This window comes from Acromyrmex echinatior, unplaced genomic scaffold, assembly GCF_024713525.1.
Source record: "Acromyrmex echinatior isolate Ae372 unplaced genomic scaffold, ASM2471352v2 Scaffold20, whole genome shotgun sequence".
NCBI classification, from domain to species: Eukaryota; Metazoa; Arthropoda; class Insecta; order Hymenoptera; family Formicidae; genus Acromyrmex; species Acromyrmex echinatior.
The window spans coordinates 694,068-722,064 of record NW_028259054.1 but is presented as its reverse complement, the minus strand read 5'-3'; the positions used below and the strand labels follow the sequence as shown (position 1 = coordinate 722,064).

General features: G+C 31.1%; 1 protein-coding gene and 3 pseudogenes across 8 annotated transcripts in view; 3 read left to right on the top strand and 1 right to left on the bottom strand.

Moving 5' to 3' along the window:
- LOC105152712 (coiled-coil domain-containing protein 39) overlaps positions 1-27,997 on the bottom strand; it is a 231,403-nt gene that overhangs the window by 133,993 nt on the left and 69,413 nt on the right. For 2 of the 7 annotated variants that reach the window (XM_087416288.1, XM_087416295.1), the window contains exons 1-2: positions 25,353-25,481; positions 24,965-25,069 (exon numbers count right to left, since the gene is read on the bottom strand). The exons of 3 other annotated variants lie outside the window; for them this stretch is intronic. In XM_087416288.1, the coding sequence (XP_087272414.1) occupies positions 24,965-24,997 (33 nt within the window). In that variant the 5' untranslated portion in view covers positions 24,998-25,069; positions 25,353-25,481. Of the gene's footprint in view, positions 1-24,964; positions 25,522-27,997 lie in introns of those variants that run through there. 2 more of the 7 variants (XM_087416286.1, XM_087416287.1) reach the window with 2 other exon arrangements.
- On the top strand, positions 1,142-11,795 carry LOC105152711 (uncharacterized; annotated as a pseudogene). Its single transcript, XR_015548331.1, has 11 exons — positions 1,142-1,196; positions 6,219-6,300; positions 7,429-7,667; positions 9,003-9,186; positions 9,269-9,394; positions 9,545-9,696; positions 9,826-9,901; positions 9,984-10,042; positions 10,324-10,557; positions 10,628-10,807; positions 10,887-11,795. The product of XR_015548331.1 is annotated as an uncharacterized LOC105152711 (transcript).
- Positions 4,302-7,410, top strand: LOC105152713 (uncharacterized; annotated as a pseudogene).
- Positions 17,573-22,940, top strand: LOC147906574 (uncharacterized; annotated as a pseudogene).

The following is a 27,997-nucleotide window of genomic DNA, read 5'->3' as shown; positions in this document are numbered from 1 at the left end:
TATTTAATAAATAACATTTTATTTATTAAATTTTATTAATAAACATATTACTCCAAATATACTTTTTATAAAATTTCAAAAATTATATACGTATACTTCAATGTGCTCGAAATTAGTTGCGCATTTCGAGCCGATTTCTGATATGCTGCCTACTTTTCCTTCACAATCGCTCGACGCTTGACCGCCGAACCACTCACGCGTGGACGTGTATCTCAAAAGTGTCATAGTATAAGAAACATGCTGCGACCATACCTTCCAGCAAATTGTCATGAAAATATTTTCCTTCCTACATAATATTGTATTTTCTTAATAATGGTGATTGAACATCATATTAATAACTTAATGCATTTTACTAAATGTAATGTACTTTTAAAATATTACTTTATTATTTTTATGATACATTCAGTTTCAAAGAGTTACTGATCACGTTTTTATGCCACAGAATGTAATATAAAATTTTACTTTACCGCATCATACATCTGGTCATCTATTTGTATTTTTTTTTTGGAATAAATCTGGAGAATACATTTAAATGACGTATCAATAATAGAACTTCAAAGATAATAGAGAGTCTTTTTACAATAACGTGAATTTAAATACGGTGAACGCCTTTTCTTAATTAGTCGCTAAGGAAAAGATAATGTGATCATGATATCGATTATGTATCTTTTTTCTTAGAGTGATAAATAACAATTTTTTGTATGTATGTGTATTATATATATATATATGCATACATATATCATTTTGCGTGACGCTGTATGTGTAGAAAACAACGGCGTTATACGAGTCAATCAGCTGTAACTATGACCCGCGTATGACCCGCGTTCACAGTATCATTGCCAGACAACAGTACTGTCAATGTAGTGTAGTGTAGTAGTGTTCTACACACAACCATATATATATATATGTGTGTGTGTGTGTGTGTATGTATATGTGTGTATATGTATATATATATATATATAGTGTTTTTTGTTCACAAAATAGAAAAAATAGTAGCAGAATATTGTCTGCCTTTGATAAGAGAAGGTTATGGGTGCTTTATAACAAGCGACTCAGTACAATATCTCATCCTTGTATTATCGAACAAGATTGTAATAATGCACCGTGTCTCTTGTTGGAAAGCACTCTAGAAGGCCAAAATTGGTTATTGTGATGTGTGTTTCTTGTTGGCACCCTATAAAGCCAGAATGAGAAAGGTTAGCATCTTTATGTTATTCGTAAAAATATCACTTTTATTTATCATACAAGTGATATGATTAAATTTATTGTTATAACAATAAATTGCGCTTTGCCTAATTATGATCCAATGTCAGAGGCGTTCATCGTGGGCTGACTATTTTTAATTTACTACCAGAGGCGTTAATCGTGAGTTGGCTAGCTATAACAAAATGCCACAGCCGTAAATCGTGCTTTGGCTAATTACAGATAAATGTCAGAGGCGTTTATCGTGGACTGACTATTGTTAATTTATTGGAAGAAGAATTTCGATTATTAAATTTGGTGAAATACAATTACGAAACCAATTTATAGAATTTTGCGTCTGCAATTAAAGAAATGCAAATAGATGCATTGTCATGATGGAATCAAAAGCTAATTGCTTGACATAACCGAAACAAAGAAACTAATGAAGAAAAAAAACTGAATATCAGTAAATAGTTTCTTTGAAACCTTACAACTTTTGTCTGAAACGTTTTTTCTAAAAACGTTATGTAATAGTCTTAGCACAAGGATGGTCGTAATTGAATCGTAGAACGTGAATCATAGGGCAACGCATTATATTTTGGCGTACTATGCATGCCGATACACGTTCACATTCCTTTACGATTAGTTATAGTCACCTTTATATTCAGCTCCTAAATCCGGAGTCTTTTTGGACACCCTATATAATATATATGTTATACATATATGTATGTATATATATATATATATATATGTATATATATAAACAACATACATTACACAGTCAATAGTCACATGCATAATTTTTGTACGATGCTGTACGTTTATGAAATGTATGTAAGTACATTATATTCAAAGTGTTTTAGCAAATATATACACTTACAGGTCAATGTACGTTGACTAACAGCAAGTTACAATAAGTATATTTTTACTAAATGAACACTCTGACTGTGACTTAGATATATTTTCGGATGCAACCATGTATTTGAAATACATGTATACACGTGTAATGTAATAGCACTTTTTCCTTTATTCCCAATGTCATTTTAACTTAGGATGTAACATGTCAGTACGTAAATACATTGCACATACATATGTAACTATTCCATCTCTTTTTATTATGTTTAATGGGCCTTTTACAATTATAAGCCATAAATCAGCCATAAATAAGAAGTCAAACGCTAAAAATTGGCTGTGATTGATCAATTTTTAGCTTCTGACTTCTGATTTGTAACTAATGTGTTATTGTAGAAGGCCCATAATAAAAAGAGATAGAAGTTACTCATACTTAGCTTTTCATGCAGATATAATATAGACACAGTCTATTAGTGAATATTAGAATTATATTTTATGTGCATTATGATGTGTACACACATTATAAAATATATTTCTAATTCATATTCACATATGTGTGTAGCTACTTCATCTCTTTTTGTTACGTATAACAAAAAGGTGTACTGATGTCTTCTTTTTTCTACGTTTAATAAAAAGAGATATATTTTTTTATGATCAAATATTAGTGATATATGCTTTTATATTTTCAATATCAGAATATACATACAACTAAATCAAAGCTAACGACAAACGCAGATGATCAGATGTAACATCTGAAAAAAAAAAAATCAAATTACGAATCCTCTGATAAATTCTTATTTTATGTGTACATATATACGCATTTTATATATATATATATATATATATATACATGCATTATATATATATATATTTTATATATGTATACAATTTTAATATTGCACATGAATTAATTTAAACACAGAGAATGCATAAACAGCTTAGCATTGATAACTTCTATCTGCAACGTATGTATATTCACACATTATAGTACATATATGCAATATTGTACAATATTGCCTATGTGTGTATTATATTTAAGTACATCACTAATATTTTAACATGATTAACTTCTACATATTTTTATTAAACATAGCAAAAAATGGTATAGCTATGTATATTATATGTGTAATATATCTATATATAGCTAATACATATCACATCCTGACCTAAAATGACATTGTACGACAGGAAAAATGCTATTATATAGGCCCATGTGTCAATGTACACTGTCAATACTGAAAATCTATAGTTACGTATTTTCAGTACTCGCAGTGAATATCGAAATACAGTTGTAGTATCACTTTTTCCTATGATTTTTCCTATCATTTAGAGTTTAGTCAAGATGTAACATATATTACTGTCAATATATGGACACGTGTTTCATATATATATATATATATATATATAAATGAATACGACATTGCACATACATAATGTAACTCTTTTTATTCTGTCTAATAAAAAGAGATAGATACTTATAGTACTTATACATTACTAATATGTCGACTATATATCTAATATAGAAAATTGTATGTACATTATACTATGATAATTCTAACATTGTTGTAACATATAACAAAACATTATTAGTGAATATAAATTATAATTATATTTTATATGTATTATAATGTACATATACACAATAATGTACAAAATATAATTTTAATATTGCATATATCATTAATTCTATCTTGCATATATCATTAACTAACATGTTTATGTCTTCACTAATATGTCAATAATATTTTTTGTGTTATTGTGTATATACACATATATTATAATACACATAAAATGTAATTGTAATTCGTATTCATGAATGTCTTTTTATGTACAACATTAGAATTACATTTTATATATCATTATACACATTATAATATAAAATTTTAATATTGCAAAAATGGACATAGAGAATATCTGCATGAATATCTATATATATATATATATATATATATATNTATATAATGATANTCATTTATGATAATATATTATAACCTAAAATGGCATGGGATGTAAGAAAAAAATGCATACTGTTTCGATCGATATATTATTAATTAAAATCGTATTTTATATATATACAGACTTTTAGTACTGGTGCTAAGTTAGAACCCGGCAGACATTGCATGTGGATATAATAACAACTATATGTAGATTAATGCCAACAAAATTTCTAAGGTCCGTTTATACGAAATATAAGATTAACTTCAATTATTTATTTTTTTTCGATTCTAAAAATTGGAAATTTTCCAAAATAATCTACATGTGTGGAACCGATCCTAATACACGTCCCTGTTAAGATGGTAATGTAGGAAACGGAATAAAAATATCGATAATTAATCGATCGAATTTCCTGCATGATCATATTAACTTCAGAGGGCGTAAGCAGCTTATACATTGGAAATGAAAACCTGTAATATCGACCTTGATCAAGTTCGGCCTTCGCTCCAGCATCCCCTTAATTACACAAATTCTCCGCTGTAAAAATATAAATTCTGTATTTTAAAACACAAATCCTTTACTTTAAAATCAAAATTCTTTGCATTAAAAACACAAATTATATAAAAATAATTTATGTTTTTAAAGTAGGAAATTTGTGTTTTTAAACAGAGAATTTTTGTTTTAAAGCAGAGAATTTGTATTTTTAAGCGAAGATTTAATACATAAAAAATACATGTACCATACTACTAATATTTAGGACTAAAATCGACCTTTTTAAGGATTATATGTATTTGTAATGTCGAAAGATCCGAGAAGCTATACTGGAAATAAATAGTTTTAAAAAATAGATAGATTACATATTTCTCGACCTCTTCGAATTAATTATCACTGTTACATTCAAAACAAAATTTATCAAAATTGCAAAAAAACATTATAATTCGAAAAAAAACTTATTATAAATAATTACTATAACAACAAATATATTTATCATATTTATTGAAATTAGAGCGAAATATTTATAGTACGTTAATACCGTTTTTCAATAAATGTTGATTTTTGTACTGCGATTTTTTCAGATAAATAAATAAAATGTGTAGCGCATATTATCGAATAAAGAAATATCATCAGTTGAAACGATCAGCTGAAGAAGTAATATTATCAAGTAACGTAACAGATGCTAATAAACAATGTCGATTGGACAATTCAAATTCTTGTATTAGAAAGCCAATGGAAATAAATCGAGTTATAGGTACTAATAATAATCATTCACATAATGAAAATAATTCATATCACAATCGGAACCACAATAGTTCACACAGCCATGATGATCATAATCAATCACACAATAGTTTTAATAACAATTAATAAAAACAAATAATATTTTGATAATTGTGATAATAACGGTAACTCATCGAGTCTTACGAATAAATCTTTCGACTTAAATAATAGATCGCCAGATTGTAGCTCGTTAAATTGTCAATCTCCTCCATTTTTTCCATCTTTTCAACAATCACCGACTTCTCAACAATCACCGAGAAGAAAGCTCATCCCGAAGAAGTAGCAATGATGACTTAACTGTGACAATATCTTCTTTTCGAGAAGAACATTACAGGGCTGGTGTGTAAAATTTAGGAATAGTTTAACAGTTGAGGCAATAGATGCGTTGTTGATGATTTTACGAGTTGAAAATCTACTAAATCTACCCAAATCGACAGCTACCTTATTGCAAACAAAATCATATTTAAATATAAAAAGTATGAAAAGTTCTAAGAACACGAACAGTTGTTATGTATATTTTGGTATAGAAGAAGAATTAAAAGCAATAATTACTGATGAATATACAGAGAACACTATTCGTTTATTATTTAATATTGATGGCCTCCCATTATATGATTGTTCAAATGAACAATTTTGGGTCATCTTAGGACTTGTTTTGCATAATCAATACGAGTGTCAACCATTTATTGTTGCTGTATATAGCGAAAATTCGAAACCACAAAATGTAAATGAATATTTACAAGATTTTGTCGAAGAAGCAAATTCTTTAGTTCAAAATTTTATAATCATTGGTCAAAGAGTATTGAAGGTAGAAATTATTGGAATTTCTTGCGATACACCTGCAAGATCGTTTATTAAAAAATATAAAAATCATGGTGGATTTTATGCTTGTGAGCGATGTGAAATAAGAAGTAAAACAAAGAATAAAAGAAGAATTTATCCTAACATGAATTCCAAACAACGAACTGAAGACTCTTTCAGAAGACAACAACAAAAAGAACACCATTTGGAAGGCAGATCACCATTGACTATACCACATTTCGACCTTGTCAGGTTAGTATTTTTGGATTCCATGCATTTACTTTATTTGGGAATTATGAAATGGATTTTACAACAATTTGCTTGGAACAAAAAAGCAAATTAATCGCAAATGCAAACTTCATCGTCGCGATGTGAAATTATTTAATTCTACTTTAAAAGTATTATTGATATATGTACCTGAAAAATTCCAAAGAAAAACACTCGATTTAGATGAATTCAATCACTGGAAAGCAACACAGTATCGCCTCTTTTTACATTATTGTGGAGCCCTAGTGTTACAGAAGCTCTGCCCAAAAAGATGTATCAACATTTTCTTCTCCTGGTAGTTGCGTGTAGAGTTTTTTTCGATCCAGATTTATGTTTAAAACATACTAATTATGCTAGAAAATTGTTAAGAAAATTCTTTGAGCTTCTTCCTTCATTTTACGGTTCAAATTCACAAATTATAAACCATCATAACTTAATTCACTTACGCAGATGACTTTGAATTCACAAAATTGTCTCTGTCCGAATTTTCCGCATTTCCTTTTGAAAACAAGCTTGGTAAAATTAAACAAAAAATTCGAGGAAAAAAGAATCCAGTGGCACAGTTAGTTAGAAGAGAATCCGAAGAAAGATGCCCAAAAACGGTATTAAAGAACGCTATTCACAGAAAAAAAGTTGTCATAGTTGATCCTGATGTTCCATATGAACGTGCAATTGATTTGAAGAGTATCGTTCTACGTGGAATAGAAATAAATACGTCAAAGCCGAATAGCATTGTACAATTAGATTCCAATGAGATGCTCATAATTACAAAAATCAGAAGAGAAGGACAGAATATTTTTGTACATGGTTATGGATTCAAAACAGTTACGGATATCTTCAAATTCCCGTGTGAATCGACAAAAGTGGGAAATCATGAAACTGAGTCGACTGTCTCGAAGGGAAAAAGTGACCTTTCTAGAAAATATTAAAAAGAATTGTGTTCTTTTTGAGGACAGTAGCAATACTTTCGCAGTAACATTTCATAATTCGTAAGCTTTTCCGAACAAAAATTGATAAAGAAAGAACGCCTATACTTGTTAGTTTTATTTACATTTTATAATATAATTAATTTTCTTCTAATACTTCATATCTGTATGTTATTTTTTGTTATAGTGAAATTATAATATGGATTACCATAAAGATACGACTCATCTTAATCAAATTTACTGAAAAAAGTAAAACTGGACAAGCCAGTATCGATCTTGTCCCTGTGCAGTGAACTCAGAATGATCAATTATTTTGTAGATACCCTGATAAATCTGAGTACTCTAAAGTAAATAAATGGAGTAGAACATCTGTTGAACCTCACGCCTCATGGAAGAGTTTTGAAATGACTCTTATAAAAGAAGTTAGTAGGTATTACATATTTAAATATTGGGTCATCTAAAAAATATCCGCGGTTTTTTGTTCAATTTTTGAATGAAATTTTTCTTTATTGAAAATCAATTTTAATCAAGTATATATTGGCCATTATTATCTATAACCTTTTGCCATTTTTCGGGTAATTTCATAATTCCATCCGTGTAGAACTTTTGTGGTTTATCGGCGAAAAACTTTTTCAAGTGATTTTCGACAGCTCTTTTATCGCCAATGTTTTTCCATCAAGAGAGTTCTGCAGAGATCGAAATAAATGGTAGTCAAACGGTGCAAGGTCCGGGCTATACGGTGGATACATCAAAACTTCCCAAGCTCCCTCAATTTTTGACGCGTCATCAAAGATATGTGTGGTCTGGCGTTGTCATGATGGAAGACAACACCTTTTCTGTTAATCAATTCTGGTCATTTTTCCTTAATCGCTTCCTGTAATCCAGTTGTGAACAGTAGAGCTCTGAATTAATCGTTAGGCCATGTGGTAACAACCTCATGATGGACGATTCCCTTCCCACCATACACACAACATCACCTTATTTGTCATCAATCCAGGCTTTGAAGTCGTTTGTGGTTCGCCGCGCTTATTTCATGATCTTTATGACGAACAATATTCTTGTATTTCACCCATTTTTCATCGCCTGTGATGATTTGCTTCAGAAATGGGTCGATTTCGTTGCGTTTTAGTAGTGTTTCGCTGATGGAAATTCGATCAATCAAATTTCTTTGCGTTAATTCATGTGGCACCCAAACATCGAGTTTCTTTGCGTAGCCAGCCTTTTTCAAATGATTCCAAACTGTCATATGGTTGACTCTTAGTGCATTGGTTATCTCCTGACAGCTCACATGCCGATCTTGCTTGAGTTGCAAAATTTCATCGACTTTTCGAGTGACTGGCCGACTAGAGCGAGGTCGATCTTTGACATCAAAATTTCCAAAACGAAATCGAACAAACCACTCCTGCGTCCTGCGTTCACTTACATCATCCGCGCCGTAAACTTCACAAATTTGTTTGCATGTTTGTGCTGCGTTTTTGCCTTTTTTGTAGTAAAAAAGCATCACATAGCGTATTTCTTCAGATATTTCACTCATTTTCAAACCAATATAACTTTTGACACGATTGATGAATCACCAAACTTTGTTTACAAAAAATATAACCTAAAATGTCATCTTTCAGATGCGCGTTCGTTTGACACAATCGGATTAGTGTTGCCCGATATATGACCATCAACACCATCTAGTGACAAAAAACCGCGGATACTTTTTAGATGATCCAATAAATACAATTCTTTATTCAAGCTCAATTTCTTACGATTTAGGAGATTATGAGCAAGGTGTAAGACGAATGAAAAGACCGTTCTATTATGCACTAATTGAGAGTAGTAACATCGAAGAATATAACAGTTCTGAAGAGGAGGAAGATCCTCAATGTCTGACCGGAAGTGATCTTCGGAAATTAAACGAAAATTCCTTCTATGAAAATTACAAATAAAATATATGATGGTAAATTCTTTTTATTACGAATAGATACAGAAAATATTTTCAAATTTATTATCTTGTTAATATTAAATTTTTTGTTGAACAGATGATACTGACACTTCAGTGTCCGATTTTTCCAATGAAAAAGATAAATTAAGAGTTGATGATAGTGATACACCATCATCGTCGTTGCCCTCTGTAAAAGCAAAGAAAACAGTTAGAAAACATAAAAGTAAGTTTAAAGATTGGTTAAAAAAAGTAAATTTAAAGATTGGTAAAAAAAATGCAAATTAAAAAATTTTTAATTTGAAAATTTGAATCTTTACCTTTTAGTAATTTCATTTATCTCTTTTTCTATTTGTAAAAATAATGGTGATTTTAGGGTTTGGTTTGCAGAATGATGAAAGTTCTGTAAGTTCAACTTCATCAATTCCGAAACAAAAAATTCAGTCATCAAATGAAAGACCTCTAAACTCAGATGTTTTTCAAAATTCATTGTCTAAAACGAAGATAATGCTACTAAACGGTCAATGAGTAAAAACATTTATTTTTTTTATAAATTCAATACTTATTGAAATGAGTAATATATTAAATTTTAATTTGCTTTAAGTATTTTTTATTTCAGTATGTAAAATATTTTATTATTTTCTTAATTTTTTTCAGAATTGCAATCAAAACAAAAAGGAACCTGAGATTTCAAAATATTTAATAACTTCAAATGCAAATAAGGAAAATAAAGGTCAAAAAATTATTTATTAAACTTTCCTAATTTTTTGTTTTAAGTTACAAATATGTCGAGCTCTTTTATTTTCTATTTACAGACCAAACATCATCGGAGAAGAGATACAAATCTTACCCAACATGCAGTTGTACAGATAATGTTAGAAAACTTCATATATTTATTAAATATAGCAAATATAAATATAACATAATATAATATAACATAATAATATAACAAATATGACGTAACAATAACAAAATAAAATAATACATTATAATAACAAAAAATATAAATGTAACAATAATAGATTACTTTTATTTTTTATAATTTTTTATAAAGTATAAATAAAATTAAATTTAAATAAGATGAAAAATATAATTTAAAATATACATAATAAATATTTACGTTAATATTCCACATATATTTTTTATTCATTTTAGCACCGGAATTTCCATTAAAGTCTTTCTTGAAATCCATGAAGCGAAGCATTGAATATATAATCCGCGAAGAGACTAGAAAAATTAGAAAAGTTATTGCCGCTAATAACAATGTCGGACAGATTGAAAAAAATCATGCTGGAGGGAAAAATTACTGATTTGCCGAAGGATACTTTAAACAGTTTCCTACAATTTGAAAACGATTTGAAGAAAGATGAAGACTTGATCAAGAAAGTCGTAAGAATTTCAGATTCATTTCAGATTTTACTTATATTTATATATAATATTAATTTTTTTCCTTTTTCAGAAATGCTTCATAGTGCTTAATATATTGTAAAAAATGTAAAGTTTACAGAAAATCTTAGTTCAGTTATTCCTCATATTATAACGAAAAACGTACAACTCCTTTATTCTGCTTTTGGACGAGAAACAAATGGTGTGCAAAAATTAAATTTTTCTAAGACAGAGACTTATAAACATTTTCGAGGTATATGATATTCTTTCTTATACTTATAAATTTTTTAATATAAGTAATTATTTTTTAAATAATTTTTTTGTAATTTCAGAAATACTACTACCTACTAAATCCTACTTACTAAATGTCCGAAATTTCAATTAAAAAAAGTCAACTCCCAATTTAGTCGCTGGTTTTCGGGTGCAAAAGATAGAGAAGGTGGGAAAAGGGATAGGAATTTAAAAAAGTTCAAAAAAACGGAGGAAGTTACAGAAATTGAAGAAACTGAAGAGACTGAGATGTAATATTTCCAAATTCTTATTTATGATACCGACACAATGATATCGACAACTACCGATAAACGATCTAGAATAGTATCCCTAAATTATACAAAAAACGTTACTGCGCAAATATCAGTACTGACCTGACACTAATCCAGTATAGAGCATCATTATCATGCCCGATTTATGCCAGTACCGCGTCCGTAAGATCAGTACTGCACCTGCACTTACAGCCAGTACTGACCCATTACTGGCAAACCAATACTGAACATTGTTATCATCCCACACATATATCAGTATAGATGTCAACACTGGCTGCCGATACTGCGCCAGTATTAGCCAGTACTGGCGCAGTACTGCGCCTTTTATGAATTTTTTATTGGGCGGAACGAATACAAGGACAATTTTATAAGCGTTGGACCGCTAACCATCAGAATTTGCATGCTAAACGATGCTACGCTCGTACGTCTCGATTCTTTGTCCGTACGCATTACGATGACTGAGATGACACTGCGCCATATGTTTGACTTTGACGGCTAACGTTCGAACAATTAGCCCGACTCATCGATATGATTAATGTCAAGTATATGCGATTCTCCAATATCACGTCTGAGAACGCTATATGCGATAGCGACATCTTCAATGGAGCTCGTCGATTGCGAGCTATTAGTTTTAGTTTTTAATACGTATGAAAAAAAACGATGTAATAATTTATGAATAAAAAAAAATTTTCGTTCACATTACTACACATGTATTTTTTCTTACTCCTCATCTTTTGCCTCGACTAGTAAAAAAATGCTATTGAATCGCGCTAATAAAAAACAGAATATTTACCATTCTGTAAGCAAATACTCCTGCCTACACATTGATCGACCACCGATACTGGAAGGCGCATTGTTTAATGGCGTGCGGATTCTCTTCTTGCCAGAGCAAAAAATTATAAGAATTGAACACACCATTCGGCATGAATGTCGTCCATAAAATACGGGAAATGAAGCATTTCGCCGACATTGTGCGAGGAATCCTGCGCAAGTTTTATTAATGAGTATTAGTATATGTTAAAAGTGCTATAAATATAAAAGAAAAACTGGAATAAAAAAATTAAAATACAAAAATTGATATGCTATATTTCATCCAGTGCTAAAAAAATTGTTGCACACGTTGAAAATGGAACGGATACAATCCATTTTCCTTTAAAACATGATGCACCGTGGTTCGTGATACACCGAATATGACTTGTACGACTTATACCAGCTTGATCAAAAAGTTTCCGGAAGAGACCACCAGGTGATGCTCTGAGTCAGCTGATTTGAGTTCTTTTTTTTGGCTAGGTTGCCACATCTATCATTGACATTTCCATCAAATTTTATCGCCATAGCTTGACATTTGTAAAAATTACGCCGTCTTGAGTACATCTACCTCTGCGCGTGTTTTCGATTTTTTACAGTTTTAAAAATGGAGTTGAATTTGCAACAACGAGTTTGCAACAACGAATACCATCCAACAGTCATCGAATTCACCCGATATGGCTCCCTGCGATTTTTTTCTGTTCGATCGAGTCAAAAAACCTGCGGGGAACGCGTTTTAACAGCCGAAAGGAGGTAATGGAAAAATCGAAGACGGCTCTGATGGCTATACCAATAATAGAGTTCCAGAAATGTTTCGAGAGCTGGATCAAGCGTTGGCATAAGTGCGTTGCAGTCGCTGGAGAGTACTTTGAAGGGGACAATATCACTTTTGATGAATAAACTTGTATTTTGAATTTTCTGAATGAATTCCGGAAACTTTTTGATCAAGTTAGTATTTTGAGGATTTTCTTCCCGTAAAAATAAATCATATGATAAAAAACATTTAAAAATCAACATAGACGATGAACTTCTTTCTCGATTTTTAAATGTTTTTTCTCGTGCTTTCCTCTGTTGCACGATCTCTTATCGAGCTAATTGTGTATTATTTGCGTGCGCTTAAAATGAATTATACAATGGAAGAGTATACATATATGATTTATTTTTACAGGATGGAAATGCTCACGCCGCGGAGCGATTTTCAAATAGTCATTATCCATTAGACGCACGACAGAATGCTTTCAACGCGCGATACAAACAGGAAATCTCGCAGTGCATCAAAACCATGACAGGGCATTACATTAATGACGACGAGCGAATTATGCAAATGATTGAAGAAAATCCTCAAAACAGTGTACGCCGTATAAGTCATACACTCGCTGTACCGCGAACCACGCATTAAAAACAAAATAGATTGCATCCATTTTCAACATGTGCAACAACTTTTAGCACGGGATGAGATACAACATATCAATTTTTGTACAAGTATTTTGATTTTTTTATTCCGGTTTTTCTTTCATATTTATAGCACTTTTAACATATACTAATACTCATTAATAAAACTTGCGCAGAATTCCTCGCACAATGTCAGCGAAATGCTTCATTTCCCGATCGTATTTTATAGACAGACGAGGCTACATTCACACCGAACAGCGTGTTCAATTTTCATAATTTCTTGTTCTGGCAAGAAGAAAATCCACACGCTATTAGACAGTGCGCCTTCCAGTATCGGTGGTCGATTAATGTGTAGGCAGGAATATTTGTTAACAGAATAGTAAATATTCTTGAGAATTAAGAAATTTTTTCTGTTGCCTTGTTTCCAATGGGCTATTTTCAGATCGGGCCATATTTATTACACATTTCCATGGAAGAACATATGCTGATTTTATGAAAGTTAGTGTTACCGATTCTCGTGAACACACATTCCTCTCCGAGAGCGGGAAAAGCTGATTTTTCAGCACTGTGGAACTCCTGCGCATTATTCTCGCAGAATACGAGAAATTCTGGATGAATGTTTTCTAGACAAATGGATTGGTCGAGGTGGTTCAATCGTTTGGTCGGCACGCTCACCAGATTTGAAAGTGTTCGATTACTTCGTCTGGGATTGTGTCAAAACTGCAGTCGAGCACAAACGTGATGGTACCCAGAATGAGGTACGTGATAAAATAGCGGCCTTTCAAACCATTATTCCGGATATGATGCACTGTGCAACGTGACAAATTTCTTGAAGAGTCGAACTTTGCTTGCAAGTGCAAGGAACGCACTTCGAGCAGTTGTTACATTAGAAGTGTAAGGACAGAGTGGATTATGCCTACTGGGGAAAACCACTTTAAAAAAAATGCACCAAGCTATCTACCTCAAGATGATGTGGAAACGATAGCGTTTCCTATCTGCGTAACAAAATTCGGTAAAAGTACACCAAAAGTAGATGTAAAAATAATATGATCCTGTAAATTTACAAAATCAATAAAACAAAACGAATTACTAACAGTGTCCACAATTCTAATTTTTTTTTCTTATCATATCGTACTTTGCCGTACTACAAATTCGCAATTGATCCTCCATTATTTGCCTCTGAAAGTATATTATAACACACTATAGGAAAAAAATTAAAAGCTCACTCAGTCTGTCTTCCAAAAATAAATCATATTCAAGAGAGTATAATAAGCGTAACAAGATTTTAGAAAAGCATTTTAAAGCTTAAAGTCTCTATTTTCGAGATAGGTAATTAATATTGCAATCTTTCTGATTGACTTTTTATAGAATTATAGGAATGTATATGGAGAGCCGTCAAATCTAAAAATTTTTACAGACTTTATAGTTCCATGACCTAAATTAAAAATCGCAAACAAATTCTGTTTACGGCGTTCGAAAGAGCGAATCCTTATCTTTAATTTGCTTCTTTGTAGATATTCTTACGTTTTTTTTTTAATGAGTTATTCAACATTAAAGTGAAAAAATTCGTTTTCGCTAATAACTCAGTGAAAAAATATTATACAATGTTTAACGAACAGGCAAATTAAAGGTAAAGATTTACTCTTTCAAACGCTGTAAACAGAATTTGTTTGCGATTTTTAATGCAGGTCATAAAACTTTATAAAATATATACAAAATTTTTAGAGATTTGAAAACTATCCATTTACAATCCTATAACTTTAAGAAAAATTAATTTGATTGAAATATCAATTAATCGGTCTCGAAAGTAGAGACTTCAAGCTTTAAAATACTTTTTTAAAAATCTCGTTATGATTATTTTGAAGTTACATTCTCTTGAACATTACCTATTTTTGGAAGACATACTAAGTGATCCTTCAATTTTTTGTATAGTGTATTTGTAACATCAAATTCTTTTATCGTTCCTTATCGTTTCCTTTTTCACGAAACGTGAAAGTCTATTATTTTTAATATTCACGATTAATTCTTTATACGTTATTCTTTTATAAATATCTTATTAGAGAATTACGATATACATGAAATACTTATTATGCACAATATGCTACGTTTTTTGTAATAATACAATAGAAAACTATGCTACTCTTCTCCGATTTTACAATAGATTATGATGAGCCGCCTACGATAATTAATTATATCTCGAGAACACAATGCTATGTCAAATGTCGATATGATTAACAATAAAGAAATTTTTTGGTAATTATGCGATAGTGAGCTTAGAATTTCTATTACCGAAAATACATTGTTAATTATTGCAGATTTTCAATGATTTGTGAAGTATACATAGAAAGAGAGATTCCAACAAAACTTGGAATGAAACATTACATCTTTATTGATATTTTATCATATTCCGATGAAATCATACTCTCCTAACAGGAAATGATAGAGAATGGAGGAGAATGATATTATTTCTTTCGGATACCTTTTTCTTAAAATTTTTTCCTCTCGAGATTTAGAGAAGTGTTAGATTACAATAGAAATTAATTAGATTTTCCGTAGATTTTCATAGGTTTCATCGCTTTCTCTTTTTCGACATTTTTATTCATCGAAGTTTATTATGATTTGTATTTATCTTATTTTTGTAGTGTTATTATTACATATGTAATGTAATCGCGAATGTGCGTAGCGGCCATCGACGCGAGTCCTTTAGTGCGATGTGGTGAGATGTGTGAGCGACGATGCCGGGTGCTAAGCAATGGCGCCCTCTTGTCTCTTCAACGCGCTGCCGGCGCAGTCTATGTTTGAAAAAGTGGGCCGGGCTATACCTCGAGCGACTCAACACTATTTATAATCAAAATTACTTAACAGTTTTGGAAAGTTATGTTTATTATGACTAAATAAATGTTCATTTGACATTGTTAATATTGTTTACGCATTATCAATCTAAAATTGATCCAACATATTAACGGCCTTACTTTCCAACAAACAATTAAATTGTATTTTGTAAAAAATGTTTCTTCCAAAATTTATGCATAGTTAAAGTAATTAAATATTTAAACTTCTCATATATATTCTTCAATTAATAATCGATTAGATCAATCTTACCTAAGAATTCATCTATAAAATGTAGAATATATGCTTATTTGACAAAATATTTGGTTGCTTAAATATATATAATTTATAAAAACGTTATTTTATATCTACAGACACTAGTAGTGTCTCGGCGCTAAGCTACGCGTAGCAACATTGCCGTGGCTACTTTACGCGAGCCGGTGAGTTGCCAAGAATTTAGATTATTGGATCTCAAAAAGGGCTGAACTGATCAGATTCTAAGTGTGTGTAATTCTCAATCGATTGCGTCTAAATATATAATGAAAATATTTTTGTTTTTCCTCTGCGTACCCTACGAGCCGAGATATTGCGACGCAAAATTCGAATCTAAAATTTTTATATTAAGATTAAGAAACGTCATCGCTGGCTACCGAATAGGGGATTTGTCCTTTTGGAATTTTTGACACAAAAAGACAAATGTAGCAATTCATGGTCACATCACACATGTCTATTTTCTGTAGCTGATGATAAACTAGTGTACACTTTTGGAATTAAAGTGAGATAGTTTAGGTTAAATCCATTACATCGATGGCATAGAGGAACACGTAAGTGATTTTCTGCTTCTGCAATTACACAAATTAGACTTACTCGACACGTTTTTGCACGAAAAACAAATCTGGCAAAAAAAATGTATTGCTTTACCCCGTGGACCGAGATATTAATCGTTAAAGTTGTTGATGATATTCAAATTAGGAAATCTATCACATCGATGGCATAGAAGGATATGAGAACATGTAATTGAAGCTAGAATAATTATTTTCTGCTTCAATTACACAAATTCTCTGCTTTAAGAATATAAATTATTTTCTATATAATTTTTATTTTTACAGTAGAGTATTTGTCTTGGTTAAATATTTGTCTGTAAAGCAAAAAATTTGTTTAACTCTCTATGCCATCGATGCAACAGATTTCCTAATCTGGATATTTGTCAACTTCAACAATTAATAACTTAGTTTGCGGGGCAGAGCGACACATTTTTTTGCCATTTGTTCATATAGTGCAAAAACGCGTCGAATGAGTTTAATTTTATCAACCTCGAGGAAGTGAGGAGACTAAATTCAACAATTACTGATGTCTTGCAGAAACCTAATTGTTTAGTGCGTTATTAATTCGACCTTGTACGTACATTATTATGTAACTTGTAATGTATTTCCAGGATTTATTAACATTTTCGGCATCACAATTCAACTATGAGACAAGATGCTTTGAAATAATTAAAAGATATCTTGTTATAAAATCTTCTAAAATCTTTACATTCACAATTGAATTCTCTGTTACATGGTATCGCAGTTTTATCTCTTGATAAAGAAAAAGAAATACGCACAAATTCATGCATTTAATTTTATTCTTGGCTCAAATGAACAGTTGACATCTTTGTGTGAAATTATATAACATCGTATTTGAACTGTACAATAACACATATTCATTGATTCACGTGTGAAAGAAGATTCTCTACTTTTCTTAGATGTACTTGTATAAAATTAATAGTGCATGGCGAAAGATAGTCATAAAATATTACTTAATTTTTTGGATATGAGATGCAGGTTACATAATGAAGGTAGCCCTGTGGCACAATTAATGACAACGTTACATTCCAAAAGTACTAATGTAAATTTGTTAACTTCAGAAAACTTTGTATAGATACACCATCGATTATGCTTCCGTTTGTGAAAACAAAAAAATATATTTCAGTTTATAGCGATAGTGCGATTCAATTTTGTGAAATTAATCTTGACGAAGATATGATCTTTATAGATAATCGTGAGAAAGAAACCTTACTTATAGAAAAATTTGTAAAATATGTAAATTTATTAATGGCACTAATGTCTGATATTTGGTTTTTTTCTCAAGTATGTCCAGATGAGAAAGTTAAGAGTTACACAGAGATTACAATTTTGAGCAAATTGTAATTATGCAATCGATTGTGGAATACATTGATACGTTGGATCAGGATAATTATAGCGTTAAACGTATGAAGCGTTGGTTTAAAAATACATTTCATGATATATATGCATAATATATATGAAAAATTTTCTATCGAGGTTTCCTTATGATAAAGTAAAACTCTTATTAATGAATCCAGAACATGTCAAAAAAATTTTTCTCAAGTGGAATTTATTTTTTTTAGTGCAAGGATGTTTGGAACAAAATTTGGGACTGTTAAATTTACATCTCTGTTTAATTGCAACGAACAATTTCCCAAATCTGTCAGGAGCTATTACATATTCATTCTGAAATATTTAAATGGTAAATTATTATTATGTAATAAACACAAGTAATATTATTATCTAATTATTATTACGTATGAGATCTTTTTTATGAAACTTTTCTTATTTTCAAGTATTATTGAAGATTGATACGACTCGTCGAATTTACCTCAATTAACTAAACTAAAAACTTTATTTTTGAAAGCTGGACCAATTTGGTCCAGCAACTGTATTAATTTGAATCATATTTTAAGACTGATTATTGAAGCATCTTCTCGTTTGCCTAAGAAAGAATTGCAATCGCATTTGTATTTAATTATTGGTGACATTAAATGTGAATAGCAATTTAAATGAGTTGCACAGGTAATTGTTTCAAATAAAAATTAAAAACTGTAAACAATAGATAAAACAATTTAATATTTGTAGAGCATTAATTTAGGAATATGTGAGATAACATATAATTAGCTTAGTAGACAGTCGCTAATTATTATTTGTTTCGTTTGACAGAGAAAAAATATTTGAAAGCTTTGTTATAATCTTACTAAGCCTACTCCTAAACCGAGCATAGATGACGTCGAAATTCGTATGATCAGTCAAATAGTTTTACGTTTTAAGGAATGGATTCGGGAAGAATTGATAGCTAAACATGAGTTTATTATCGGTAAGTTATATGTCTTTGAATGAATTGTGATATAATTTCATTTAAGAGGAATTTAAACCATTTGGATTAGAAAATTCGTCAATAAGATATACGTATACTTAGGTTTCATTTCATAAAAATTAAAGATAGTACGATTTGGATTGAGTAAATAATAATAAAGATAGTATCACTTGATTTTGACAGTAGAATTTAACTTGGCGCCACAGTTGTTGATATCAATTCTTTTATGCAAATGATACATATCATTAGATTAATATTCATTATTTATTTAATTTGGCATAATATAAAGAAATGGAATTTAACTTAGCGCTAGTTCTTGATATCAAACCTTTAAAGGAATAGTACATATCATTAAAGTTAATATTATTTATATAATTTGATATCTGAATTACATGGAATTTAACTTGGCGCCAATTTTGTTGATATCAAATTTTTTATATACGAATGATACGTATATATATCATTAGAGTTAAGTAAATTACAAGAGGCATTTGTGTTTTACTTTTTAATTTGATATATTTAATAGAACTTAACTTGATTAGTTAAGATTGTAGCATCTGGATTTTAATTTTTCATTAGATACATTCATTTTTTTCGAAGAGTAATAATTTTTGACAGAGAATTAAAGTTACCATTACTTAGAGAGATTAAATTAAGAAGACCTTCAGTAAGAATATCCTTGAAGAAAAATTAAAACTACTATATGGAATTGGATTGGATACTTAGTATTATATACAAAGAGCCGATTTCATCAACTCGATTAAGCCGAATTGGTGATTAACTGTCAACGCCATAAGTGGTCAATCCTAAACAGCACTAAACAGCAAACACAAACACAATTAGTCAGTTCCACGGCCAGTTAAATAATTAGCCATGAAACCGGCCTAAATGATTTTTCACGAAAAGCACGCATGCTTAACATTTTTTTTTTAAAGATAAGTTTGTACAAATAATAAAAAATAGTACCATTTGTGTTTTACTTTTTAATTTAGATAGAACTTAACTTGATTAGTTAAGATTGTAGTATCTGGGTTTTAATTTTTTATTAGATACATTCACTTTTTTCGAAGAGTAATAATTTTAGTCAGAGAATTAAAGTTGCCATTACTTGAGTTGGAATAAGAAGACTTTTAATATGTCTTTTTAACGAAATCCGATAAGTCGCTTTTCATTCAGCAGATTCAACTGTTGCGGATCAGATCCGTGAGCGCTGGCTGATTAAAAGATACAATAGCTGCGAACGCTCATGGATGCGCTCCGCAACAATTGAGTTTGCTGAACGTGACCAACTTTCAACAGTTATATAATAAACGTATAGTTTCATTCAAACAAAGCCTCGCATTTAAGACAATAAAATATATATATGTCTCATATAAACGCATTTAGTTGACTCTGTGAGACTATCCAAATAAATATAATAACACTGAATTATTTTAAAGACTACTAAATAATAATAGTTTCGTCAATCAAATGGTTGAATCATTTCCGTTAACCAACATTGAACAGTTCGTTGAGCAGACTGCGGTTAAATTGGATGGAATAAAATTTGTTGCATTAAATAAATCTGGGAACGACTGAACGTGTTTAGTTCGTTGAACAAATTTTTTTTATAATACTTATTTCTCTTAACGAAATATTTCTTTCATAGCCGAGACTCGTTCCACGCACTTAAACAAATATTTCGTTCGTCCCAGCGAATGAATCTGCGTTGATAGCAAGTATTTCTTCTCTTAGAGCAAATATTTATTTCTCTTAATATTTCCAAAAAATGATAGTAACTCGTTATTTGTAACGAAGTTACAGTTATAAGTTACTTTTTTGGCAACTTTACTGTATTATTTTTTTTCTTTGATAACTATAAAGGTAACGAAGTTATATTTTTTTGGTAACGTTAACGAATTTTACAGTTACTTTGCACACAATTGGATACGGTACAATTGGACACAAATTGCTTATAGTGCTTGAGACTAGAAAGTCCCTCTGCTGTAATTGGTCGTCGATTTTAAAAAAGTACGGAAAAGTGATGAAAAGTTACTTTCTCAACTTGTTATTTTTTCTAGTCGATAACGGATAACTGTAACTTGTTACTTTTAAAAAATAACTTTCCATTCCCTAAATATTTTTTCCATATCCAAGATCCATTCCACGTATTTAAACAAATATTTCATTCATCTCAACGAATATCTGCGTTGATACTAGCAAATATTTCCTTATTTCTTGCAAATATTTACTTGATTAAAGCAAATACAGCATCTTGAAACTAATAAATATGTTCCCTAAAAAAATAATTCCTAAAAAAAATAATTTTCTTGAAACAAGTAAATTTTTTTCTCAGTGTGCATACGTCCACATAATTCAGCGCTCTGAATTAGTTGCACATTTCAGGCCGATTTCTGATACGCCGCCAACTTTTCCCTCACTACTGCTCAACGCTTGACGGCTAAGCCAGATCGCGCGCGGACATGTATCTCAGGAATGTCGCACTATAAAAAATAATATGCTGCGACCATACCTTTTCCAGCCAATTATCATTAAAATAAATTAGGAAGAGTACACTGGCAATAAGAGTCAAGGGTAATAATTGAAGCGTAACAAAATTATCAGTGATTTATTAACCCATTAAGGACAAAAACAAATTTTTTAATCAAAATTTAAAATCATTTTAAAGGCAAGTTACTATGCCCTTAAGGAGTCTACTTGCCAAAAATTTTCACTCTGGAGTAGTCGTTTAGGCAGAGGAAGGAGGGGGGGGGGGGTCGATTTTGAAACCATTGATTCAAAGCGATATAAAAATTTGACCTATTTTTTTTGGTCGAAAAATCGATCAGCGGTCCTTAATGGATTAATCAATAAATAACAATCGTTTCGACATCATTCCGAGCCATCATCAGTAGATATATTACTTGTACGTGTGATTCTTGTCTCACGCTCTTCTTGGAAGTCATATGTCTCTCACAATGGTTGCAAAACCAAGTGATTTTGAATCTTGCAACGAGACTATGCTTATTTAATATTTTTTTAAAAAGACTTAATAGAAAGAACTTACCAAAAAGAGCCGAGATTTTTGATAGAAATCATAATCAATTAACAAGCTTGAGTATAATATTAAAAAATTTTGTTATAAATAACGAAGATACGTGCGAACTAAACAAATGTTAGAATGATATTCAATACGAAATCGTGACAGACAGAACCTTATTTATATTTTGTTTATTATTGACACGTGATGTAAGAACTCAGTGTCTGATTGTAAGTTAATCCTATTCCTTTGTCGTTTTGTACAGTATTTCAGATATTAGTCTTTTGTCTAAAAATTTTTCTATGTCAATAATTTTACATTCTCCCAATTGAATTCGTGGTTGTTATTGATTCTATGGTGCGTAATTACCGATTTGGTCATCATGTTTCTATTAATATGATTGAGATGTTCAGAAATTTGCCTCTTCATGTTTGTCCTATGTATGTAATATCGCAATCATTACATTTTATTTTATAAATCATGTTCATTCTTTTATTCGTTGAGAGAACATCTTTGTATAAAACATCCAAGTTTGTTTAAACTGAAAAACAAAAGTTTCATTTTAAGATTGTTCTTTGTTTTATTAAACCTTTCGGATATTCCTGTAATATATGCTATAACAAACCAGTTATTTTTTGTAACGTTATTGTTGTTTTTATTTTTATTTTTATTTTTTAAGTTGTTAGTTTGATTTTTTTATAAGATATTTTAGTCTATTGTGAATAGTGTTAAAAATGAACCGTAATGGGTAGTCATTATTTGTAAGAATGTCGACTATCAATTTTAAATTCATTTCATGATAACGTGAATGCGATAAAAAGGATCTGTCCGTCATGCCTATGATTGTATCTTTCATTTGAGAGAGAGAGAGAGAGAGAGAGAGAGAGAGAGGGTGCGCGCGCGCGCGCGCGCGTGTGTGTGTGTGTGTGTGTGTGTGTGTGTGTGTGTGTGTGTGTGTGTGTGTGTGTGTTTGGAAGAGGGGTGTGTACATATGCATATAATACATTCGATTTCATTCAAAGAACTGTTGCAGACCACGCTTTTGTGCCACAAAATGTAATATTATATTGTATATTATAGAATTTTACTTTACCGTATCATATATTTGATCATCTTTTTGTATTATTTCTTAGCGGAATAAACCTGAATGCACTTAAAAGACGCATCAATAATAAATTAATTATATATATTTTATATATATATATATATATATATATATATATATATATATTATATATATTACGCTATTTTGGCAGCATGATCAGTCTCTGGTCTTCTAGGAATTCTAGCTGGCCTAGAGAGCCTCACAGGGAGAGAGTGGCAAATCATAATCTGATCTCCTCTTATTGGATCTGGTAATCAACCTGAGTTCCGTAGAGCTATGGTATGCAGTTTAGATTAGATAACTGCAAAAACAGTACGCTTGTCACCTTGTGCTGCAATTTCCTTCTCAATTGGTAAGGTCTTTGTAAGTGATACATATTTTTAATCTTGAAAGTGTGTATCTTCCTTTATTGTACGTATATATATGAAATAAAACTACGAATTTGTTTTCATTTCAAATATCAGGATTTGTGCATATTAATGGATTTGTGTAGCAAAATGCCTGACAGGTGCAGTGCTACCAAATGCACGAACTTTAATAAAGAAGGACATTACTACACACCATTTGCCTATGATCCAAATTCGAGACAAAATGAATTGATGCTGCCGGAATTTCTGATTGATCTTCAAAATCAGATGTGTGAAGTTGACACCGAATAGTGCATATAAATGTTTTATAATGTAATTCCCGTAAACACCATCAAAAATAATATCAATGTTATAATTTCTCACTCAATATCAATATATTAAATTCAATATAATGCGAGTGTATGTAATGATTACGTAATTGCATGAAAAATTCTAACATATTGATGTTACGTTTTTTTATATAAAAATTTAATATAAAAACATATACATATTCAAATTTTCACTTTTGAAATCTTAAGTAGCTATAATCGTCAATAAATTCTATATAAATAACATCAATAACATAATATATATTATGATCAGAAGTAATATTAAAAATTTTATCTCTTAAAATAAGATGTCTTACAGAATTTACATAATTGGAAATATGTGTAAAATTAACCATCAAAGAGTTAATGCATTACATATATCAAATGTAAAGGACTTTATATGTGTCAAATCATCCTGTAAATGAAATCTTTCTTTTAAAATTTCATTTTCTTGTATAATATTTTGTAACTTAATTTGCATTATTTCATAGGTTTGTAAGAGTTCAACATTTGTAATTGCATATCATTGATATTATCTTTTTTTGCAGATATTGTTTTATTAGTTAATTCCTCTAACATTTTTATGTCCACAAACAGTTTTTTTACGCAACTATCATTATGAAAAACATGTTTTAATTTTTTTCTTCTTTCTAATTTTACACATTTGCAAAATAAACTTGATATGGCACCTTTCCTCATAATTTTTTTGCTACTAAGGCGGAATAATTCTGATGAGTGAAAATGAATCTAAAAAATAAGAGACACATTTGAGAAAAATATCTGTCCCACCAATTATCATTAACATAACATCAATATGTTATTGATTTTTTATTATATAAATGCTGTATAAATAAGCATGCATACTTTTAATAATATAATATCTTATATATTACCGAAAAATTATAATTTTTCCTCTGCAGTATCATCTCTATTGATATCAAACTCGGATGATATCATTAAAATCACAGTTTTAAATAAAAATCGAGTACGAGGGTTGTCTAAAAATTAAAGACTTTTATTATTTTTCGGCGACACGGAAATTGTTTCTCAAAAGTTGGTAGCAATGGCATGAAACAGGGACTCTCTCCTCTTTTAAATTTTAAACATATGTACATGTATATAAAATTAATAAATTATGAAATTAGTACCATATTATTAGTTTACTTTTATTACTCTTTTATTACTCTTAATCACTTAAATTTTAACAAGCACGTGAATTTCCATAAACGCCGAGGGTCTTTAATAGTATCTCGGTGTTTGTATGCACGCTTCGGTACCAACCTCACACAATAAAGCTGATTTTGAGTTTCCAATCAGGAATTCCGGCAGCATCAATCCATTTTTGTCTCAAGTTTAGATCTTGGGCAAATGTTGTGTAGCAATATCCGTCTTTATTATAGGGCATTTGGGAGCACTGCACTCGGCAGGTATTTTATAATATGCGAATCCTGATATCTGAAATTTATAATTTTATTTCATGTATGTATGTACAATAAAGGAAGGTACATACTTTCAAGATTAATGATATATGTATCACTTATAAAGACCTTACTAATTGAGAAGGAAATTGCAGCACAAGGTGACAATAGTGAACTACTTTTGCAATCATCTAACCTAAACGGCATTAATTAATACCCCCACTATGGTTCTACGAAATTTGATTATCAGATTCAATCAGAGGAGACCGAGTCACGTGATGCAATTTGTCATTCTCTCCTTATGACGCTCGTTAGACCTAAATCATGTCATATGGAGATGTTAGTCATAAACGTCTATTCAGCGGCAACTCGGTCACTCCCCGTGATGCGTCCGTGCAGCCGCTTAAGATCTTCCCCTCCATATGACCTAGCGTGCTTTGACTCCATTTCACTTTTCTTTGATCAGCCCAATGTGCTTACTATACACGATCCGATTCTGAGATTCAACTTAGCTTTGACTTGCTCTTTTCGACATAAATTATACGTTCAATGATTCTTCTTACCTTTTCTTGTTTGTATTATATGCTATTTGTATCCTTAAATTAATTAACACTGTACATGCTATGAGAGCATTATTACTTGAATAAATTATAATATAATATTAGATATAGTAAAAAGAAATCCATTATTTTTCCAATAGATCGTTTACGCGTGATACAGATTACTAAAGCCATCTATTGGAAAAATAATGGATTTTTTTTTACTACACCTAATATATAATTACTTCCATATTTATAAAAATTACATTTTCTACGTGCATGATCATCTATTATAAACTTATGAATTACATGCTTCTCATATGAATGCTTAACGAAATTCAACGATACTTTTCTTATATTGTTCCGATGTGGGATATTATTCCGTTTGTGATACATAAATAAAATAAAATTTTAAACGAGTATTTTGTGTGAATTCTATCGGTTACTTTGCTGCCTTACATAATTGTGCTGCCTTTATTTATTAACTCGTTGCACATTTTTCATTTTATTATATTATAGTCATTGGTGCTTATTGCAACACCTCAGTTTTTATCTTCTAATTTTTTACTTTTAATGTTTTCGCGAATGCTGGTCGGCGAGCAGAATGTATTTCTGTGAGTGAGTAGTGACGCGATCTTTCTAAGTTTTCGTTATTTTATTAGTGTGCTCGTACTGCATTAATTGTGTGTTTTTCATTACATTTTTGAAATATTTTATCATTGCGTAATAATTTCTAGCCACGTCATAATTTTATATTCAAATCTAGTCGTTATATCGTTATTGTTTATTTGTCATTCGTTTCTGCCTTTGTTTAAAGGACAGACACGGATATAAATAATTATTTTATTAAATTGCTGCGTGCCTTTGTTGTGTGTAAACACATTCTCTTTGTATTGTGTCTAATTTTAATTTAGCATGTATTAATGTATGTAATTTAGCATGAATCAATTGACGTGTACCAAATGTAAATTATTTCGCATAGGCACCCTTGCGCTTTTTATGGCGCTGACAATGGTTTGCGCCCCTTTGATGATTATGATCCTGTTGCAACTGGGGATAGGCCATCGTTGTCTCTGCTTGGGGCTGATGCTGCCTTCTTGGCTGCTTGCATCTCGCTTTTCTCTTACCTTTATCTGACGAGAGTGACGGAGTGCGGTGTCATTCTTCCCAGATATCTTCTGATGTCTCATCAGCTCTTTCTGCAGTTAAATCCTCCTTGTTCCCCCTCTCTAATTAAATCCATCTCTTCTTTGGCACACAGAATTGCTCGTATTGAGTCAAGGCTTAGTCTTCTAGATCGTCTCGAGCCCATTCTGGAGACATTTAACGCTAGGATGGTGGAGTTCGATAGGGTACTACAGCGTCTCGGGGATGTTGAGAATGCATCGAATCGGTTGGTGGCGATGACGGATGATCTTCCCGCCGATTTGGATGCTATGGGCGCAAGGCAGATCCTTGAGGAGCGCTTCACTAGGTTGGAGGGGAAGTGCGTGCTGGTCCTTCGATTTCTTGGCGGTTCTCATGCCTTGCCGGATGTCTACTAGTTTCAAGCGCATAATCATGAGTTCATTGTATTCGGTCTATCAGGAGTCCCTTCAAAGAATTGCACTGAGCCTATAACAAGAGTTTCGTCCTCTCTTGATATCTCCATCGGTGTCTTTCTTCATCGGAGATTGCGCAGGCCTTCAGGATTCCTGGTAGAAATTCGTCCTCGTCTCCACTTATTGTCAAATTTATTAATAGGTGCAATGAAATAATCGCCAGGGCTCGGAGGGGTGGACTGAATGCATCGGATGTTTGCGGCTCCTGGCTGGCCGATAAGATCTCTATTTGCGAGCGTCTGAGCACATTTTTACTGAAGCTCATTGATTGGCGGCGGCGCATGATGTTAGACGCATTTGGATAGGGAGATCACTTATTTTCGCGTCAAGGATAATACGCCTTCGTTTTGTTACATCTCGCCGGATTC